We start from the raw sequence: 19,064 nt of genomic DNA on the forward strand, positions 1-19,064 counted from the left end.
GTTCGAGCCCTGCTCTGGGAAGATTCCACGTGCCACGGAGCAACTAAGCCCGTGCGCCACAACTATTGAGCCTGTGCTCTAGAGCCCGTGAGCCACAACTATTGAGCCATGTGCCGCAACTATTGAAGCCCACACGCCTAGGGCCCGTGCTCCACAACAAGAGAAGCCACTACAATGAGGAGCCCGTGCACCGCAACGAAGAGTGGCCCCCACTCACCGCAACTAGAGAAAGCCCGTGTGCAGCAACGAAGACCCAACACAGCCAATAAATAAATAAAATAAATAAATAAATTAAAAAAAAAAAAAGCTGCAGTATGTTCACAATCACACGTGAGCAGCAAACAGTAACTCCAGGAACCTCCATGCTTAAGTAAAGGAGGGTATACCCACCGGAACTGGCTTTAAAATTCTGTTTTTAATATGCATTTACTTTTTGACCAAACAATCCCACTTCTAGGAATGCACCCCAAGATCACAGGCAAAAACGTGGGACCCTCAATGAGGAAGGCTGCACCAGAGACGGGGGACGTCCCGGGTCATCAGTCCTCCGGAGCCGCCGGAGGGGGCAGGGCTGCCTGCGGGACCAGGTGTAACTGCAGGCGGAGGACCAGGTCTGCGGGGAGGAACGTGTCTGCGTTTGCCCACCGTTTGTAAACACAAAGATAAAACTACAAAGGGGATCACGAAGGACCGGGGAGGGTTCAAGAAAGAAGAGAAGAGACTCCTCAGGGTGGACCCTGCTTGCCGGATTTGACTTGGGAAAAATATCAAATTTTTGCATAATCACAAAGCAGAGCTAATACAAGACTTTAAAAATAGAATGCTGAAACTATGAAAGCAAAATAAAGCAAGGGAATGTAGCTCTGCATCCAGGGGCTGGGGTAACCGCACCGAGAGGAATTATTTCAGGGGATCTGACTCCACATCCCTGGTGGGACGAGCCCCAGGGACAGGACAGCAAAGGATCCTGGAACTGTTTTCAGTGATCCTAACGGTGTGACCAATGCTGGGCTCTTATTCTGGAGCCGCTGCACACGTGTTCCGAGATGCAGCAATAGGAATCTTGTTACGGCTGCTGAGACTAAGAGGAAAGAGAGACACAATAGCACAGCTGCTGAGTGCAAACCCTCAGACAGCAACAGGAACTGATGACGTCTTTTCTCATTTAACTAAGTGTGTTTTCTCCGTGGTTGCCAGGGATTTGAGGAAATTTGCGGGGGGTGGGGGGAGGCGGTGGGGAATGAATAGGTAGAGCATAGAGGATTTTTAAGGCAGTGTAACTACTCTCTATGATATTGTAATGAAACACTTTAAGACTGGGACTGAAAACAAGTAACATGTCCTTTGTGGAAAATTAAATAATGTCAGCTGGGTTTTGTGTCTAGATTCCTATCCATTCTTATTGAGGAGGCCTCAGCCATGATGTCGCTCAGGAATGAAGGGGATGCATCTTGTTTCCTAGCTGCTTTCACATATTCCAGCTTCTTCATTTCATACTGCTAGAAAACAATGGCAAAATCTTCTAATAAAATATTTACATAAGGAAAAAAAGTGTATTTTCAAACAAAAAAGAAGCAGGCTCACAGGTACAGAGAACAAACTAGCAGGGAGAGGGGTGGGGGAGGGGCACTGTAGGGGGAGGGGACCAAAAAAAGGGTTCTTGTGGGATTGTATGAAATCATGCATGTGAAACTTTCGAAAATTGTAAAGCACTATAGAATTTAAAAAATCATGTGATTTTAAAATGTTTTAAAAAGAAAAAATGTCATAAATAAATTAATTAATCCATGAAAAAAAATTTTGAAGTGTGTTTTCTAGACGTGCTATTGAAAAGGCCTAAAAATAATAACGAAGCAGTGCAGCAGTGATGAGGACACAGGCTCGACGGGTAGGCAGTCAACTCCGGGCGCAGGGCAGGGAGGGTCCGAGTGAGCCTGGAGCTCCGCGCAGAGCGGCAAGCAAGAAGCCACCCAGGCGTGCTGGAGTTGAGTCAGAACCGCAAGAACTGAACAAAGGAGGCTCTCCCGGGCCACAGCTGGCCCTGGGCTTTTCAAAAGTATGGTGACTGCAATGCACAGAAACGCACCACATATACCAACACCCAGGAGTTCACAAAGACACTAAAAACCTAAGCCCCACAGCTCACAGTTGCAGACTATTAGGAAATCAGTGTATTATTATGAAATAAAGGAAAAGGAAACATATTGTGTTCTCTTGCCTTTTTCGGACAAACTACCTTCAGGTCACCGAAGCGTTGATGAAGGATGTTTTAAATGAAAGAGTTCTAGTTAATAAAGGAAGGAGGAATAAGAGAACAAGGATGTCTCCATCCTGCATCCTCTGGTGAGAGGACAGCTCTGGACAATGACCACCAATATCCCCTAAAACCAGGAGAAGAAGGGTGGTGGGGGCGTTGGAAAGGATGACGTTGTGCCCGCGGAGCAATCCTGACAGCACGTGATGAAAGACAACCGACAGGGGCTCCAGATGTGATTTTTGACAAAGATGCAAAGGCTAGGTGGTGGAGAAGTGAGTCTTTTCAGCAACGTCACGGAACACGTCAACGTTCACGCATGAAGGAGGAGGAGGAGGGAGACGTACTTCACATGAAACACAAAAATTAACTCAAACACAGGCCAACAGGTAAGGGCTAAAACCACACGTACAGAAGAAAACACAGATGACAGTCTTATGACCTGGCAAAACTATAGACAAACGTGGCATGGCCAGGTGCTGGGGGTGGGAGGAGAGCACTGTTCCAAAGGGACATGGGGTAACGTTCTGGGGGTGATGGGACTGTTCTGAACCTTGACCGGGGTAGTCATGACACAACTCTACGCTTGTCAAAACTTCCAGAACTATATGCTAAAGTGAGTGACTTTTACTGTAATGAATAAGATGGGAGTGGGGAGAGGTATCCGTATTTGCAAAACCAGGAATGTTCTCCAGGAAAAAAAGGGCAAGTTTCAAAACAATATGTGTAGAATGAGACAGTTTACATGTAAAAAAGTAAATATTTTCGCTGAGTCTATTGTATAATCTAAAGTATACACAGCACCTTGCTGGTAACCCCATCCCTGCTCCGGGAAAGAGAACAAGGACCAGCTTTCATCTTCTTCTCATTCTGTTTTCACTTTCTCTTCAGGCACTCATGACTGTGCGTTACACTATTATAATCACTAAGACTAGGAGAGCTACGTCTCATCAAACAAGCAAACTTCCCCAGGAGCGCCTGTGTTGCCGTCTGGTGGCCTGAACACACGGGGCTGTCCCCTCACCTGGAAGAGCCTCTCCTTCAGGTACATGGTGCCATAGCCCTCTCGGGCGCTTAGGTAAAACATGCCCGTGAAGCTGGAGCCGTCTGGCCACACGTAGGTGCCCAGGCCGTGGCGGTGGTCCCGGTAGAACTGCCCGCGGTAGGACTGTGAACAGAGAGCTCGGTCATGGGTCTGTCTGAGGAGCCGCCCCTCCCCACCCCAGAACCTTCCAGGATGCCCTCCCAGCTGAGCCTCCAGGCCTGGGCCGCAGTGAACGGGGCCTGCGGGGCCGGCACTGGCTCACAGGATCCTGGCCACCCGACCACCCGAACCACCCAGAGCGGTGCCAGGCACTTGGCCCCCCGACGGCCACACTCCCTCCGGCCCCGGCTCAGGCGGGGGAGCCTGGGGAGGGGTCGGCACCGCCTGGGTTTGGGCAGGACCTGTCTCCACGCAGGAGCCCCGGCCTAGGCTCCACTCTCACGCCCCCGCCCCTACTCAGGTTCACAGGCAGCAGGCTGGCCCGGGGAGTGGGGGACTGCTAACCCCCGGGGCCCCAGCATGGCCCTGATGTAAGACTCCTCGCTTCTGAGGCCATGGGTTTGGGCCTGTCTGTGCTCTGGTCTCAAGCCCCAGGGCAGGGTCTGGCAGAGGTGCCCCTCCACTGGGGGCCCAGGAGGAAAAACAAAGATGACGTCCATTCCGGGCACTTTTCAGTCACTAGACTTGACTCCCACACATGTCAGACAGCCGCCTTCCACACCAGAAGCAGCTGGGCCGGGCACTCAGGTGGCCAGCGGCCGTGCACACAGACCAGCCTGCGGCAGCGGGACACGACTGCGGCCTGCTTAACGCCCTTCTCTTCCTCCGGCGATGGAGACCGGTTCCCACAGGTTGGTGGTGGACTGACCTCAGCTGCCCGGGCACACGTGATCAAGCCTGGCCAAGCAAGGCCACCCGAACCCTGGCCCCAGCTTTGATTTGTTTTTGTCCACAGGACCCACCCCTAAGTCATACCAGTGTCCGCCAGGGCCTTTTCTCTCTTGCAGGAGGGTGTGACGCCAACACCACCCCCTTCCGCCAGATGGCAGAAGGTCAAACTTGGCCACCCACTTGGAGGTGGGAGAGAGAGGGCCTGGTGGAGCCACTGGAACCCCTGTATCCAGCCAAGCCTGGGACTACGTGACCCCTCACGGTGGACTCTTCATTTACAACAGCCAACAAGGCTCCTTTTCAGTCTCACGTCGGGGGGACCGGCTCTGCCAGCTGCTACTCCTGAGAGCCTGGCCGGTGCAGCGACACAGCGAGAGAGAGGCACCGGCGGGGGCGGCCCGTCCGCCGCCCACTATCGCTTCATCTGTATGACTTGGGGGGCATATCAGAGTTTACCCAACCGGAAAAAAGTCCCAAGTCGCAGATCACTTGTGTAGAACTGCAGGGAGAATCTCAGCCCTGTCCTCAGGTTCATGTGCAAGAGAGCGGGCTTCTGTCCACTCCCAGCAGGAAGCAGCATTGGAGGAACCACTCCATCCTTCCTCCACACGGACCAGGAGCCTCATCCGACCAGCCAGCCTGACGCGTGTGGGCCGTTCTTCAAAGGCAGCCGACGTGTCCAAGGTCGCTGCTCTCGACCCGCACGCCCTCTCGTCCACCTGGCCTCTCTGGTTCAGGGGCTGCAGCGGCATCTGCTCGGTGGACCCCGGGGCCCCCCCAGGCAGTAACAAAGCTGATGCTCCCCCTGCTGTGGCCTCCCTGCGCGGGGCGGACCTGGGCCCAGAGGGCCGGTCAGTGGACCCCAACCTCCCACAACCAGGAACGCCGGCTGTCTGACCACTGGACACCACGGTGTCACGTAAAAGAGAAGCTAGCCAAGGACGAAGGAAACAGATGTTGAACAAAAATCAGTGCTTGGGTCATCGATGCCACAGAGCCTTGCATTCTTTAGCAGAAGCTCAGCACAGGCTCAGGATCCAGCCTCTGTCCTCACATGAGGTCTGGAGGCTCCTCCAAGCTGGGGGTGCATTCCAGGTGGGACTGGGCTGGGGGCCCTGAAGCTCCGCCTCTGCCTGCAGCTGCTCCGGCTGCCACCTCCCCGCCCCCACCGCTCCCCAGGCTCCATCCCAAGACCCCTGCCCGTCTCCCCGCCCCATTTCCCCCCGAACTAGGGAAACTAAATGCAGGAGGTGAGGGGTTGGGCGAGGTACCCCAGCCTTGGGCACCAAAACCGGGTAAACCAGGGCCCCAGAGGCAGAACCGAGCATGGAAGAGAGAGGCGCAGAGTCGGGACCTCACACAGCCCCTAGGAGGTTGTGCCAGCCAGCGCCTGCCCCCCAGAAGGGCTTCAGTGCCAGGTGTCCTGCCCTTTGGGTCCCCTGGGCTCCCCCAGATGCACATACCCCTACCTTGCCTCCAGACACTTTTTATTACTTGCAAGCAAAAGATGCACTCAAGTCTCTGCGGAACCACACAACCAGGCAAGCAGGGCAGAATCCTGCAGCAGTGCAGGGGCAGCTGGCAGGGAGGCAACACAGCGCTGGGAGGCCTTCAGAACCCAGCTTCCCCCGGGACGCGGCACAACCCCAGCTTTGCTGCAGACAGGGCTGCTCCACCCTCCCGGGGACGCCAGGTGGCGCCAACAGCTCCTGCCACAGGCCCCTCCGAGTCCCCACGGCGGTCCTGACTGCCTGCTGCAGGGGTGCAAGAGTGCACTTTCACTTTTCAGAAGATCCATTTCTTCTGTTTGAGCTTAAATACAAGGCAATTTCACCAATATAAATACACAACTCACTACAGCAATTCGCAGTTTTAAAAAATGTGCCTAGAATAAGAATTTATCTTCTGAAGTCACAGTTTCCTGAGCTGCGGCCTGTGGACACCCAGGAGAACCTTGGAAGTCTCTCTGGAAATAGGAAAGATGTTTGCCTAGCATCCTTCCCATCGGTGGATCTACAAGTTCACAGCACACACCTCTTAGGAGGAGAGACAGGTTGTGGTTGGCTGAGCTGGGGGAGGAGGGGTGAGCATTGGGAGCTAGTTACCTCACCCTTGGGCCAAGAGAATTCTCCGTGTCCCAGCTTCATGTCCAGCCCAAACTCTCCCCTGTAGACACAGCCGTCCTGCCACTCCTGCACACCCTGGACGAGCTTGATGTAGGCCTCCTTTAGGTCCTGCTCTCTAAGGGGGCCCTCGGACTCCTCTTCCTCCTCTGGGGCCTCCTGGACGAATCTAGGAAGACAGAGCAGGGGGAGGGGAGACCGATGCTGGCTGAAGGTCTTCAGGGCCACTGAGTACCAAGAACCACCCACCATCTTATTTCGGCAACCACCCCCGAGGTCAATTGTGTGGCTCTTCCTGTTCACCAGAGAGGGAAAGTGAGGCACCGGGGATGCGGCGGGTGTGCAGCATGTCTGCCTGACACGGGTAAAGGCTGCGGTGCTCTGGAGGCAGGGCCAGGCAGCCTTCTCCAGCCCAGGCCAGCTCCCCTGCCTGGAACCCAATGGCTCCCCCACTCCAGCTGTGCACTGGGGGGCCTTGTCTCCTCCCCAGCCCAGAGTGCACGGCGCCCCCCTCCCCCGGCCTCTCTCCTTGGCTTGACACCCCACCTGGACAAGGATAGGGAGCTTCAGGCTGGCGGTGGCGGGTGTGGATCTGAGAGCAGCTTGAGGGACAGCAAGCTGACTAGCAAGATGGACAGATAGATGGGAGGATGCCTGGATGGGCGGGTGCACAGCAAGAGGGCAGAGCGCATGCCCAGGGTAGGTTTGCTTCTTTCCGGCTCTTGCTAGCTAAAAGCACATAACCTGACTTAAAAGTGGACCCACCCCTGGGCCCATCACACACACCTCCACCTCCTTCCCAGCTCGAAAGCGCTCTCTGGGGGATGCTGCAGTGGGGTGTCTGGCCTACCGACCTGTGCCGCTGTCCGGCTGATGGCCTGGCTGGGCTGCTCACATATAGGAACCCTCAGACTCTGAGCCCCTCCACCAGCTGGCCCTCAAATGCCAGCCATGAGCCACAGAGGCTTAACAAACACCTGCCCAATGAAGAAGGGATTCGGCTGCTGCAAACACAAACATGTCTCTTTGCCACGCTGTTATTTGTGTGTAGAAAGAAGCCAGGAAGGACAGAGACCCGCATGCCACGATGATAAAGTCCGGGGGCTCAGAATTGGTTTGTTTTTCTTTTCTTACCTGTAGTTACGGGTTCACTTGTCTTCCTCCTCCCCTCCCCCCCCCCAGACCCCCACGTCAGAGTTCTAAACCCCAGGGCCCGCCTGCGTGCCCGCCCTGGGGGTCAGCATCCTCACAGCCGCGATCAAGGCACCGTGAGGTCACGAGAGCGGGCCGGGACCCAACGTGACTGATGTCCTTATAAAAGGGGGACGTTGGGACGCAGGGACACACGCAGAGAGAAGATGATGTGAAGACACGGAGAGACGACAGTCAGCTACGACCCGAGGAGAGACGCCAGGACAGAGTCCCACAGCCTCAGAAGGCAGAACCCTGCCGGAGCGTTCCTGCACCTGCTGGCGCCCAGCACGGAGCTCTCCAGGGTCCCGGCAGCCGCGGGCACCCTGCCCGCCTCCTCCGCCTGGGTTTCAGAACCGCCGGCATTTGGGATTTCGTAATACGCGGCTAGGGAGTAGCGATCTTCCATGTCGCTCCTCCTCGAACCTGGAAGCAAAGCCGGGACCCGCATGCGCCCTCAGGGCTCCTGGCGGGCGCCCACGGTCCCGCCCGCAGCACCGCGGGCCTCAGAGAAACACGGCCCCTGCCCTAACACGGGGGCGCCCCTGTGCTGCTGGAACCCCCCCAGGGGAACCTCTCCCGGCGCCCCGAGGGCGTCCCTGGAACCGCAGGAAGCACCGTCTGGGCCACCCTCCACGCGGTGGGGCCGCGGAGCGGGGGCCCCGCCTGCCCCCGCGGGCCTGGGGAGCCGGGGCGGCCGGGACGCGGTCCCCACGCGAGCCCGCCCTCGCGACCTCTCGCGCACGCCGGGGCCGCCCGGGGAGAACCGCGCACAGGGCCCCCCGCCCCGCCGCCCCCAGGAGCCGGGGGTATCCCCCCCGCGCCCCCGCCGCCCGGGGAGAACCGCGCACAGGGCCCCCCCCGCCCCGCCGCCCCCAGGAGCCGGGGGCGTCCCCCCCCCCCCGCGTCCCCACCCGCGGCGCCGCACCGAGGCTCTGGGGGCCCGCCGCGACCGCGCAGGGGCCGCCCGGGGCTGTGGCCGCCGCCGCGCCGCCGGGCTCGCCGGCCTCGGGGCCACGCCGCCCGGGAGCCGGACCGAGTCAGGTTTCCCTGGAGACCCGCCAGCGCTGGAGGCCCCGGCCAATCCCCGCGCCCGGCCGCGCCCACACCCCGGGTCCCGGGCAGGGCGGGGGGCGCCCCTCTGTGACCTCACGGGGCCCTCGGGCCGCCGCCCCCGGGGCCCCGCGGAGCCCCTCCCCTCGGCTTGCCAAGCCGCGGCCGGCCGTCGCCACCTCGGCCACCATCTCACCTCGGCCACCATCTCGCGGTCAAGGAGAGGACGGCGGGCCAGCCTCTGGGCCAAGGGCTCCCCGGGGAGGGGGGGAGAGCGCTAAAAGCTCCCGAGGCCCCCGGGAGGAGCGCGGCGGGGCCCGTGTGACACCTGAGGGAACTCAGCACGAGGGAGTGCATGACCTTGCCCACGGTCACGTGCCAGGACGCGGTAGGGCCGGCGCTTGGTCAAGCGCTGCCTGACTGCCAAGCCGGTTGTTTCCGTTGGGCACAGAGCGCGGGCTCGCGGCCCGGTGGGGGACCAAGACGAGGCAGGAGCCCGGGGTCGCCGGGAGAGGAGGGCTGGCGGTCTGGAGCGAGGGGTCACTGGGGAAGCCTCTATGGGGAGCAGACTCCTAAGCAGGGTTTCACAAGATGAGTGGGAGCTCTGTGAACGGAAGAGAGCCGACTTCAGGGAACAGGACCAGGACCCGCAAGTACACAGGGGTGGGAAACAGCGCGAGGGCGTTCCGCCCCTGGAGCAGCTGTGGCTTTCTGCAGAGAGGAGGGGCTCTCTGCAGGCGCAGGGGCTGGAGTTCTCAGCACAGACTGCCCCTTAGAACAGGGGGAAGGGATCAGAAAACCTGATGCCCAGGCCTCCCCCAGGAGCTGGAGTGACGGGAGGAAGGCGGCTGTACCCGGATCCCAGGGTTCCAGGGGCGCTTCCTCCACCCTGCAGTCGTCTCAGAATTCACCTCTTTCTTCTCCCTTGCTCCCCTCTCTGCCCCCCAGTACCACCCGGTTCCTAGATCCCCTCTCTGCCTCTTACCCTTTCCCCTCAGCTCCCCTCTTTGCTTTGTGCCAACTGCAGCTTGGGAAGCTGAGCAGAGACAAACTGGGTTGCTTTAAACTTCGTGAAAAGAGAAAGAAAAATAGTCAATGAAAACTTGACTATTTACCACTTGCTGTGGGTTGGGCAGTGCCCCCTGCCCGCTCTCGCCACCACCAAAAGATAAGTTGAAGTCCTAACCCCTATGAATGACCTTACATGGAAATAGTGTCTTTACAAATCTAATCAAGTGAAGAGGTCAGACTGGATTCGGGTGTGCCCCAAACCAAATAACTCGTGTCCTCACGAGGAGAGGGAGCCTTGGAGACACAAACACGTAGGCAAGAATAAACTTCTGTTGTTTTCAGCCTTCAGGTTTGTTGTGATGCCTTTGTTACACTGACTCTAGGAGACTCACTCATCACGGCAGCTAAAACTATTTGTTTTAGCAAATCTGACAACTTCGTGAGTCTGGCAAAGCAATTCTAAACACTAAAATGTGGCTGAAAAAGAAAAGGTGTTCTGGAAACTCGTATAAGCCGGCAAAAAAAATGCGATATGAAATGCTGAAATTTTGCTGATGTTCACAAGAATATACACACCGGTATCTTAAAAAAAAACAGGTGTACAAAGATTAGATAGCCCTATTTCCACAAATTGATACAAGTCCTACAATGACACTAAAGAGTATATCCAAAAAAAAGTTCTCATAAGAAAAATATATTAATATTTATTGACAATGATTCAAGAATATTAGTTTTTAAAAGTTTTTGGTGAATTAGTAAACTTGGTAAATTCAGCAATTTAGTAGTTCAGCAAACTGACCTTCAGGACGACTGGCTTTCGGCAAGTTAGCTGCTCACCTTACCAGTCATGGTGTTTGCAAATCTGAAAATGCCGGCTGAACCTGCTATCATGGCTGTGAAATTTAGTGAAATATGGATGATGATGTGTGCGTGGGAAAGGAGAGTGGCATTTCTATTAAAATTGAGTTGAAGGCTTTGAATAGTCAACAAAAGTCACTTAAAAATTTCAATCAGATTGGATGCATGAGAGATACTGTAAAAGATTTGTGGGGAAAAAACTTACAAAAAATTCCAAAAGGATTCTACTGGCTGATTGCTTCTCCAGTGCTTTGAAGTTCACGTGAAGGAAAGGGAGGGACCTGGAAGGCACAGCCAGGCACTGAGCGCCGCCATGAGCGACGCCTCATGTGACCCACAGAGAAAAGTGAGGTGTGTACGTGTGACCATCACTCATCGGAGGAAAGTGAGTGGATATGTATGACATGTGTTAGGTCAGAACACAATGTTTAAGGGGAGTGGTAAAAAAAAATGTTGGCTCTCCTGCTTTAAATGACTTTTTAGATTGACTAAATCATGGTCAGATTTTTATCTTGTATCAGAATCACGTGGAGGGTGTGGCTACACACAGCTTCCCGTGTCTCACTCCCAGAGTTTCTGGTTCAGCAGGTCGGGAGTAGGAGGACTCCTGAGAATGTGCATTCCTACCATGTTCCCAGAGGCTGCTGCCTCTGCTGCAACTTGAACCACACTTTGAGAACCACTGGGCCATGGCGTGGGCGGCAGGCGGTGTCGACAGAAAAAAAAAAAAGCACAACCTGAGAGTTGTTGGGGCAAAATGAGGACTATAGCCTGGGAGACAGCATCCCAGATAGCTCCGAGAAACTGCTCCAAAGAGGGTGGGGGAAGGTCAGTATATATGTGATTTTGGTGAAGGGGGAGCACATGCTCGGTACTGAGCACATATTTTTACAGAGTTCCTGCTAGTCTCATGCAGGTTAGTGCTAGTCACGGGGAGCCGACATCACCATGCGGGATTTTTGTGCTTTTTTAGATACAAGGAGATGCAAGAATTTGGCTCATAAAATCTTCTCCTGAAAATATCTAACTATCTGAAGACCTGTTCTGCCAGTTTTTCCCAGATCAAAGGGTGTCTCATTCCTGATCTCCACCCTGAGCTCCTTTCAGGCTGTGTCGAAGGTCAGCAGCTACAGTGGCTCATAATTTAAACCTTGTAGAGGCAGATGACAAGTGCCAATTTATAAGTGACAGGGGGAACAGAAACAATGATGGACAGGACAAAGCAGGAGGGGCCTTGAATGCCAAGTTAAAGACAGAAGCACCAAGACATTTTTAAACACGAGGGCAGTGCAGTCAGATGTGTGCTCAGAATGAGAGGTTTCAAGACTTTTTGCCTGGGAGTCATCATAATAACCTACTTCATATCATGACCCAGTACAAACAGAGCTCAAAAAATTACAAGGAAAAATTATGAGTGAGGAAAAACTCACTCTGCTACATGCACATACCCTAATATTTTCACGCAGTCTGTTCTTTTCTATACCATTTTACTAAAAAATAAAATATAGGTCATGTCCCACAAAGTTGATTTCACACCCCACTAATGGTTCACGACTTGCTGAGTCAGGACCAACATTCAGAGAAGCGCTGCTTTAGAAAGCGTGTTCTGACTCCAGTGAGGAAGCTGGTGCCAAGCCCAGAAGAGGGTGGCCCAAAGTACACACAGCAATCAAGCTGGAGACAATGGATTTGAGATACTCAGGATGACCTTTTACCAATTCATGAGCTCAATGGGTGAAGGAGTGTGAGGTCATCAGTTAAGAGGCCTTGGAACAGAAAACCCACCTCAAACATCCAACAGTAAAGGGTGATTGGCTGGCTCAGGAAACAAAACAGTCCAGAAGTTAGAGGCTCTTCAAGTTTGGTTTGATTCAGTGGCCCAAAAATGTCATCAAGGACCGTCTCTTCCATCTGTGCTTTCAACCAAGGCTGGCTTCCCTTTGCGGTCATAAGGAGAGGACAGAGGTTTCCACGCCCTTCTCTCCTCTTCAGTTCATATGACAGCCCAAGCCCTTTCCTAAAGCAATCATGCAGATACAGGCGTCACGGACTGAAGTGTAATCAGAAGCCCGATTCTGGAGCTGGGGGACAGCGAATCTCCACCTAGTTGGATGGCACCCATGAACTCTGGGGAAAATGGGAATCCCATCCCAGGAAAATCAGAATCCTTCCTTAGGGCACCGAAGAGGGAAGTGGATGCTGGGAAGGCCTCTACGTAGGTGAGATCTGAACCTGCAGCCGGTGAAGACCCACAGACAAACATCTGAATCTTTAGCTCAAGGGAGAGCCCCAGGTAGCAAAAAAGATCTGACAGTTATCAATGCTTGGGGGCTTTGGCTGGAATGGAGAGAATCAAGGTCACCCAGAGAGACTGTACAGGTTCATTTTGTAAGATTTACTGAGGGGGGTGTGTGTGTGTCTGCAGGGGTGTACTGGAGAGTAATTTCTGGTAGAATGGATTGCAAATCTTAAGTAAATGATGGAGATTCATCAGAAAAAACTATTTTAATGTTATTTGAATAGAATTGAAACGGCACTAACTAGATGCATGCAGGACTACAAGACAGTTACTTTTTCACTGAATGCGGCCCCTGAAATACACTGGACGTAGGAAAATCTATTGACGAGGTCTTCTTAAATGGCAACTGTGTAATTAAATAGTATTAATTCTTTAGAGTTACGGTAATAACGCAAAAAATTTAAAATAAGAACAACAAAACTATTGGCCTATGAAAAAATGAAAAGCTAATGGTAAACATCTTTATTTTATATGAACCATGTTTTACAACAAAAGGTAAAAATATCAACAAAATGCAGAAGTTACACAGGGCGACTTACTAACAAGCCGATACCAAAAGGGAATACACGTAAAGCTGTCCTAAAGGGCACCTCCCCCGGCGAGGCAGCCACAAAAGGAGCAGTTCCTGAGGGGCTTACCTACAAAACGACGCGGAGGACACCGGCCAGCGCCCAGATGAGGCTCTGGGACAGGGCCCCCGGCTCCGCCGCACGTGGACCACAGCCTGAGAAGCCCACCTCCGCGAGCCCCGCCGCCCCGCCCGGCTGGAAACCTCCGCGTCCGCAGGGACGGGCACCTGCAGGCCCCAGCGCGCCCCGCTCACACTCCGCCCGCCCCCGGCCTCCACGGAGGCGAGGCCCGGGCATCCCGGCCCCCCGGGCATCCCGGCCACCTCACTGCGGCCAACCAGGCTCTGCCGACGGCCCCGGCCAGCCAATGGCTGCAACCCCGCCCTCAGCCAACCAGAGGGGGCCGCTCCTCAGGCCTGGCCAATGAGGCGGCGGCCAGGGCCCCGGGGCAGGGCAGGCCCCGCCCCGCCCCGCCCCGCCCCGCCCAGCCCCGCCCAGCAGCAGCAGGGCCCGCCCGGGCGGGGGAGGGGCGGCCCTCCGAGGCCCCTAGGACCCCGGGGACGCCCGGCCGGCCGCTCGACGGCCCGGAACGGGCACCCAGGCCGGGCGCCCGGCCGCCGCGCATGGACCCGGGGCAGGCCGAACGCCGCGGGGCCGCCGGGGCCGCCCCGCCGCCGTTCGTGCGCGTCGCCCCCGCGCTCTTCCTCGGGAGCGCGCGCGCCGCGGCCGCGCCCGACCTGCTGGCGCGCGCGGGCGTCACCCTGTGCGTCAACGTCTCGCGCCGGCAGCCCGGCCCGCGCGCGCCCGGCGTGGCCGCGCTGCGCGTGCCCGTGTCCGACCGCCCGACTGAGGACCTGCTGGCGCACCTGGAGCCCACCTGCGCCGCCATGGAGGCCGCGGCGCGCGCCGGCGGCGCCTGCCTCGTCTACTGCAAGAACGGCCGCAGCCGCTCGGCCGCCGTCTGCACCGCCTACCTCATGCGCCACCGCGGCCTCGACTTGCGGCGCGCCTTCCAGGTGGGCGGGGCTTCCTGCCGGAAGAGGCGGGGCCCCCGGGGGGCGGGCTCCGAGGCCTGGAGGGAGACGTCTGGGCGGGGCGCGGCTCCGGGCGGGGACGGGCCTTCCAGGTGGGCGGAGCTTCCTGCGGGCTTCGAGGTCCAGAGGGAGGGAGGGAGGGGGAGAGAGGGAGGGAGGGAGGGGGAGAGAGGGAGGGAGGGAGGGGGAGAGAGGGAGGGAGGGAGGGGGAGAGAGGGAGGGAGGGAGGGGGAGAGAGGGAGGGAGGGAGGGGGAGGGAGGGAGGGGGAGAGAGGGAGGGAGGGAGGGAGAGAGAGAGAGAGCGAGAGAGAGAGACACGTCTGGGCGGGGTGCGGCTCCGGGCGGGAGCGGGGCCCTGCCATGGGGGCGGGGCTTCGAGGCGGGCCGGGGGCGGGGCCTCCGGGCGTTCGGGGCGTCTGCGGAGCTTGCGGCTGGCGCTCAGCGGTCACCAGCCAGTACCTCTCCTTTGCAGATCGTGAAGAGCGCCCGCCCCGTGGCCGATCCCAACCCGGGCTTCTGGTCCCAGCTCCAGAAGTACGAGGAGGCCCTGCAGTCGCAGTCCCGCCTGCCCGGGGAGCCCTCGGGTCCGAGTGAGCCCCAATCGGTCAGCCCTTGAGGACGACCCAGCCCCAAAGCAGGGCTCTTGGAGTTCTCTGCAGCCTCGGGTGCGAAGGGGTACTTCATACACAGACGGGAGAATGGGCTGTCCTCTCCTGCCCCACGTGCCACGGAGTTTTCATTTTTTGCAGCTTCCTGAAGGGTCTGTGTCCGCTCTTGACGGTAGTGCAGGAGTGTGTCCACCGAGGAGAGAACGGGAACCGTTCCTCCCCTGGTCAGCAGGTTTATTAGAGAGGGCTTGGTCAGGAACATCAAAACCACTCGAGGAATTTTAGCCAGAAAGACGTTTACTACAGAGAGATGGAGGCCAGGGAGCCAAGGTCAGCAGATGGGGAAGCAGAGGAGCCACAGACACCCACCACCCTGATCCTGGCTGCCTTCCCCTCTGCTGCAGGCGACGCTGGGAGGACACCCCAGGGCTGCTGGCAGAACCTCGTGCCTGCCACCTGCTCAAGCCACAGTGGCTTTCCCAGACCTCACACTGGTCCCATGACAGAGCCCAACATGGGATCCAGCTGGCAAGGGCCCAGTTTCCAGACTTGTAGCTGCTGTGACACACAGGTGAGGGTTGAAGGCTGTGTGACGAACCACCCATCATGGGCACCCTCGGGCTCTCAGCATCCGTACCCACCTCCTACCTTTCTGACCTCCCAGTTTCAGCAACAACTTGAGCCCCGGCCTGACATCCTGCAGCCAAGGTCATGCCAACAATGCACTGACCACCCGTGTGTCTGCGCTTGTTGATTCCTCTTCTGGTTCAGAGGCACCTCACCTGGACAAGCCAAGGCCTAAGGACTATACTAGAAAACCCATCACCATCAACACTCCTTGAATAAGATAGTGGGGAAAGAGTAAAGGAAAAACTGGGTAATACATATGAGTTACAGATACTTTAGTCCCTGGTTAATATACAAATATTTGCATAACAAGGTAATGAATAAGATACTGTAGTTACTGTTTTTCATTTCCCTTGACCCTCAGCCAGTGCCTCAGGTCCTGGTCTTTCCTGGTGGGGTGACTGGAGTCTTCATCTTGAAGAGCCCTGAGTGGTCCTGCCTGCATTGGTGCTGTGGGCCATGACCTCTCCCGTACAACCAGGGAGTACTGGGAGGCATCAGGAGAATGCCCTGAGTTCCAGCATACTCCTGGCCTCTCTGAGCGGCAGCAAAGCCCTGATGCCCCTTGAAAGTCAGGATCTGGCAATTCCCTGGCGGTCCAGTGGTTAGGTCTCAGTACTTTCACTGCTGGGGCCTGGGTTCAATCTCTGGTCGGGGATCTAAGATCCTGCAAGCCATGCACCACAGCCAAAACAAAACAAAACAAAGCAAAGCAAAAGAGTCAGGACCAGTCACCCCACCCAGCAGAGCAACTCCTGATTGGAGGCTTTAGGAGCCCCAAATGTCTAAGTGGTGTCTCAGCCTCCTCTCCAGGTGTGTCCCCAGATGGAAGCATCCTACCTGCAGATGAAGACCTCTGACCCAGCAGATCCCAAAGTTGTAGGGATGGGAGGCTCACACTCTGTGAGTGAAGCCCTGGGGTGGTTGTAAAAAGGGCCTCCTCCTCCCCAACCCTCCTGCACCTGGGTTTCCAGCTGTGATGGTCCCTGGCTCAGAGCATAACACCCTGTGGGTTAGCACCCGGCCCTATGCGATGTCACCGGTCAGCCCCTATCTCCAAGAGCCACAGCCTGAGTCATAACCTGCCTGCAGCTCGTGGTGGCTAACCTGACTTTTACACCTTTGTGGGGGCCTTGGCTGCTGCTGGCCTCTCCCCACAGGCCCCTCATAGCTCATGTCACTTTCCCATCAACCCCATAAACAAGTTCCTGCCGTTGTCTCCACGTGCAGGTGAGGCTCCAGTGGCTCTGCCCGTAACTTCAGGTGAGCTGAGTGGTTTGGCCAGCTAGCAGGTCAGAAGCCAGGACCTGAGCCCAGATTTTTACCCTGTATGCTCACGACACCTTTGCTGGCACACCCCTCATCTGCTAACCTTGCCCTAGGTGACAAGTGTGCCAGGCTGAAGGACACCTATGGGTCACATAAGCCTTTTGTCCCACCAGCTCCACTCTGAGAACCACCCAACTTTGGCTGTCACCAGAGGCCCAGGTATCCCTAGGACCTCTGTCCAGGGACAACACAGCCCCCACCTGAATGCCAAAGGCTCCCTGGAAGCCTTCCCACCTCCGTGTCCACCCACTGGCCGAGGATCCATTCCCCTCCCAGTGCCAGCGCACTTGAATAGGGGTACCTAGTCCGTGTACATCAGGGGAAGGCTGGGGTGCAGGCAGCATCAGCCCATCCAAGCCAGCCAGGATCTGAGCATCAAAAGGCTGGTGTATGAACATTCCTATGGGAGAAACCCCAGCCTCTGGCAGTCCCGACTTTCAGGTTCCTGTCCTCTAGGTAGATCGGGGCAGGGTGAGAGGAGGACTACACTACAGCCACCCTGGACATCTGTCAGCAAGGCAGTGCCCTCCCCCAACACTGAAGGCACTGTCAACAGAGACAGGGTGGAGAGTGGAGATGACCACCATGGCCTTCACAGTTCACAAATGCCTTGGTGGGCTGGCTTTAATACTGTAAAACAGATCTATTTGCTCTTTTAAGACTGGCTTGTTTTGGTTCCTTATAAAAATGTGGGGTGGAAGGCAACGCACCCTCCCCCCAGGGGGGATGAAGTGGTAACAGCTCCTCTGGACCTTGCAAGACTGCACCCACTCCATGCCTCCTGTGTGCAGAGCTGGCTGCTGGGAGGTGCCCAGGGCCCTCCAGGAGAGAAGGAATGAGACTCAACTCCTGCTCCCCCAAGTCCAGAGGACCAGGAGGGCAAGAAGTCCCCTGATGTTAACTTACCCGAGTGTGCAGGTGGCTGGTAGACCTGCCTGTAGGTGGCGAGGGCAGGCTAGGGTGGGTGGCCACACACGGTCTTCCTGATGGTCTGCCAGTCCCAGCCCCACTGGCCTGGGGGGGAGGGTGGCTCCAAAAGGCTGGTCAAACTGGACGTGCCATCTAAAACACTCTGCCCTCGGCATCTGCGTAGGCCCTGGGCCACCTGAAGGCTTCAAGGACTGATCAGACCCCAGGTCTCCCCCCTCTTGAGTCTTGGATGCAGGACTGAACCCCCTCCTCCAGGTGACTGGTGAGTTTGGGGTGGGGGCCCCAAGGAGATTGCAACCCCCCAGCGAATATGGCGCATAGGGAAAACTGAAGAGCTGCCTCAGTGCAGGTGCTCTGAGTCAGTGAACATGCATCCTCCTGCCCGGCCATGCTTCCCACCCTGCCCCCACCCGGGGAGGCGGGCGGGCAGAATCACATGGGTTACAGACGGGATACTGAGTCCAGAGAGATTAAACAGTACTCAGGGATGCCCCTGAGGTCACATGCAGTGTGAGCCAGGCCCCAACTGTGCCACATGGAGACTCTGCCGGGGAACGAGGTGGGTGGGATCCAGGCCAAAAAACCCCTTTTCCCTAAGGGCCTGAAATCTTACATGATGAGGACAGCAACATTTTGGGGGCCCCTCTTGTTCCACGGCTTTGAGCTAGCTCTATGAGCACCCCCGCTGGTCTGCAGCCACCCCCTCTGGGCCTCAGTCTCTGGATGGACCTGGGCGAGATGGCATGCGGACAGGCAGGCCAGGTCTCCTTACTGCCCAGCACTCACCTCCTACACAATCTTCCTCCAGGGCCAGACAGCCCTTAAGGCAGCACTGTCCAGCGGAACTTTCTACAACCACGGGCTATCTGCTCTGTCGAGTATAAGCATGGCGGCCACCAGCCAGAAACTACCCTCCAGGCACACACGGAGACCTTGAAATACAGCTAGAGCAACTGAGGCACTGAACTTCTAATTTTATTTAATTTAAATCCAAGTAGTCACACTTATCTGACAGCACAGCCTCAAGGTTCCCGAGCACCGCCACACCCCACATGGCACATAACACAGACCAGTGGTCTCACAAGGGAGTGGGTCGGGGGTATGGGAATCGTTCCATCCCTCCTCCGGCCTCAGGCAAATAACACTGAGTTCCAGGCGCCACACTTCCCAGCTTCCGTGGCTCAGGTGTGCTAGCAGTCGCTGCCCCAGGAACCCGGCTGCAGCATCGCTGAGGGATCCGGC

General features: G+C 56.6%; 2 protein-coding genes across 18 annotated transcripts in view; one reads left to right on the forward strand and one right to left on the reverse strand.

Annotated features, from left to right (window-relative positions):
* ANKMY1 (ankyrin repeat and MYND domain containing 1) overlaps positions 1-14,397 on the reverse strand; it is a 72,048-nt gene extending 57,651 nt beyond the window's left edge. For 5 of the 15 annotated variants that reach the window (XR_009055045.1, XR_009055044.1, XM_057744723.1 and 2 more), the window contains exons 1-3: positions 13,364-13,749; positions 6,296-6,482; positions 3,279-3,422 (exon numbers count right to left, since the gene is read on the reverse strand). Coding sequence is in view for 13 of the 15 variants with exons in the window: in XM_057744723.1 (XP_057600706.1) it covers positions 3,279-3,422; positions 6,296-6,482; positions 13,364-13,608 (576 nt within the window). In the remaining 2 variants the exon portion in view is untranslated. The other 10 variants (XM_057744721.1, XM_057744722.1, XM_057744720.1 and 7 more) reach the window with 10 other exon arrangements.
* DUSP28 (dual specificity phosphatase 28) lies at positions 13,803-17,551 on the forward strand. Of its 3 annotated transcripts, none has more exons than XM_057744733.1 (3): positions 13,803-14,310; positions 14,801-14,993; positions 15,341-17,551. In XM_057744733.1, the coding sequence occupies exons 1-2, from the start codon at positions 13,918-13,920 to the stop codon at positions 14,942-14,944; spliced, it is 537 nt and encodes a 178-aa protein (XP_057600716.1). In that variant the 5' UTR covers positions 13,803-13,917; the 3' UTR covers positions 14,945-14,993; positions 15,341-17,551. The 3 variants fall into 3 exon arrangements, 2 of the variants coding, with proteins under 2 accessions (XP_057600716.1, XP_057600715.1); XR_009055046.1 differs by having other exon boundaries at positions 13,804-14,310; positions 14,801-15,507; positions 15,601-17,551; XM_057744732.1 differs by having other exon boundaries at positions 13,804-14,310; positions 14,801-17,551.
* Positions 17,552-19,064: the final 1,513 nt, after the last annotated feature.

Source organism: Hippopotamus amphibius, chromosome 8 (assembly GCF_030028045.1).
Source record: "Hippopotamus amphibius kiboko isolate mHipAmp2 chromosome 8, mHipAmp2.hap2, whole genome shotgun sequence".
NCBI classification, from domain to species: domain Eukaryota; kingdom Metazoa; phylum Chordata; class Mammalia; order Artiodactyla; family Hippopotamidae; genus Hippopotamus; species Hippopotamus amphibius.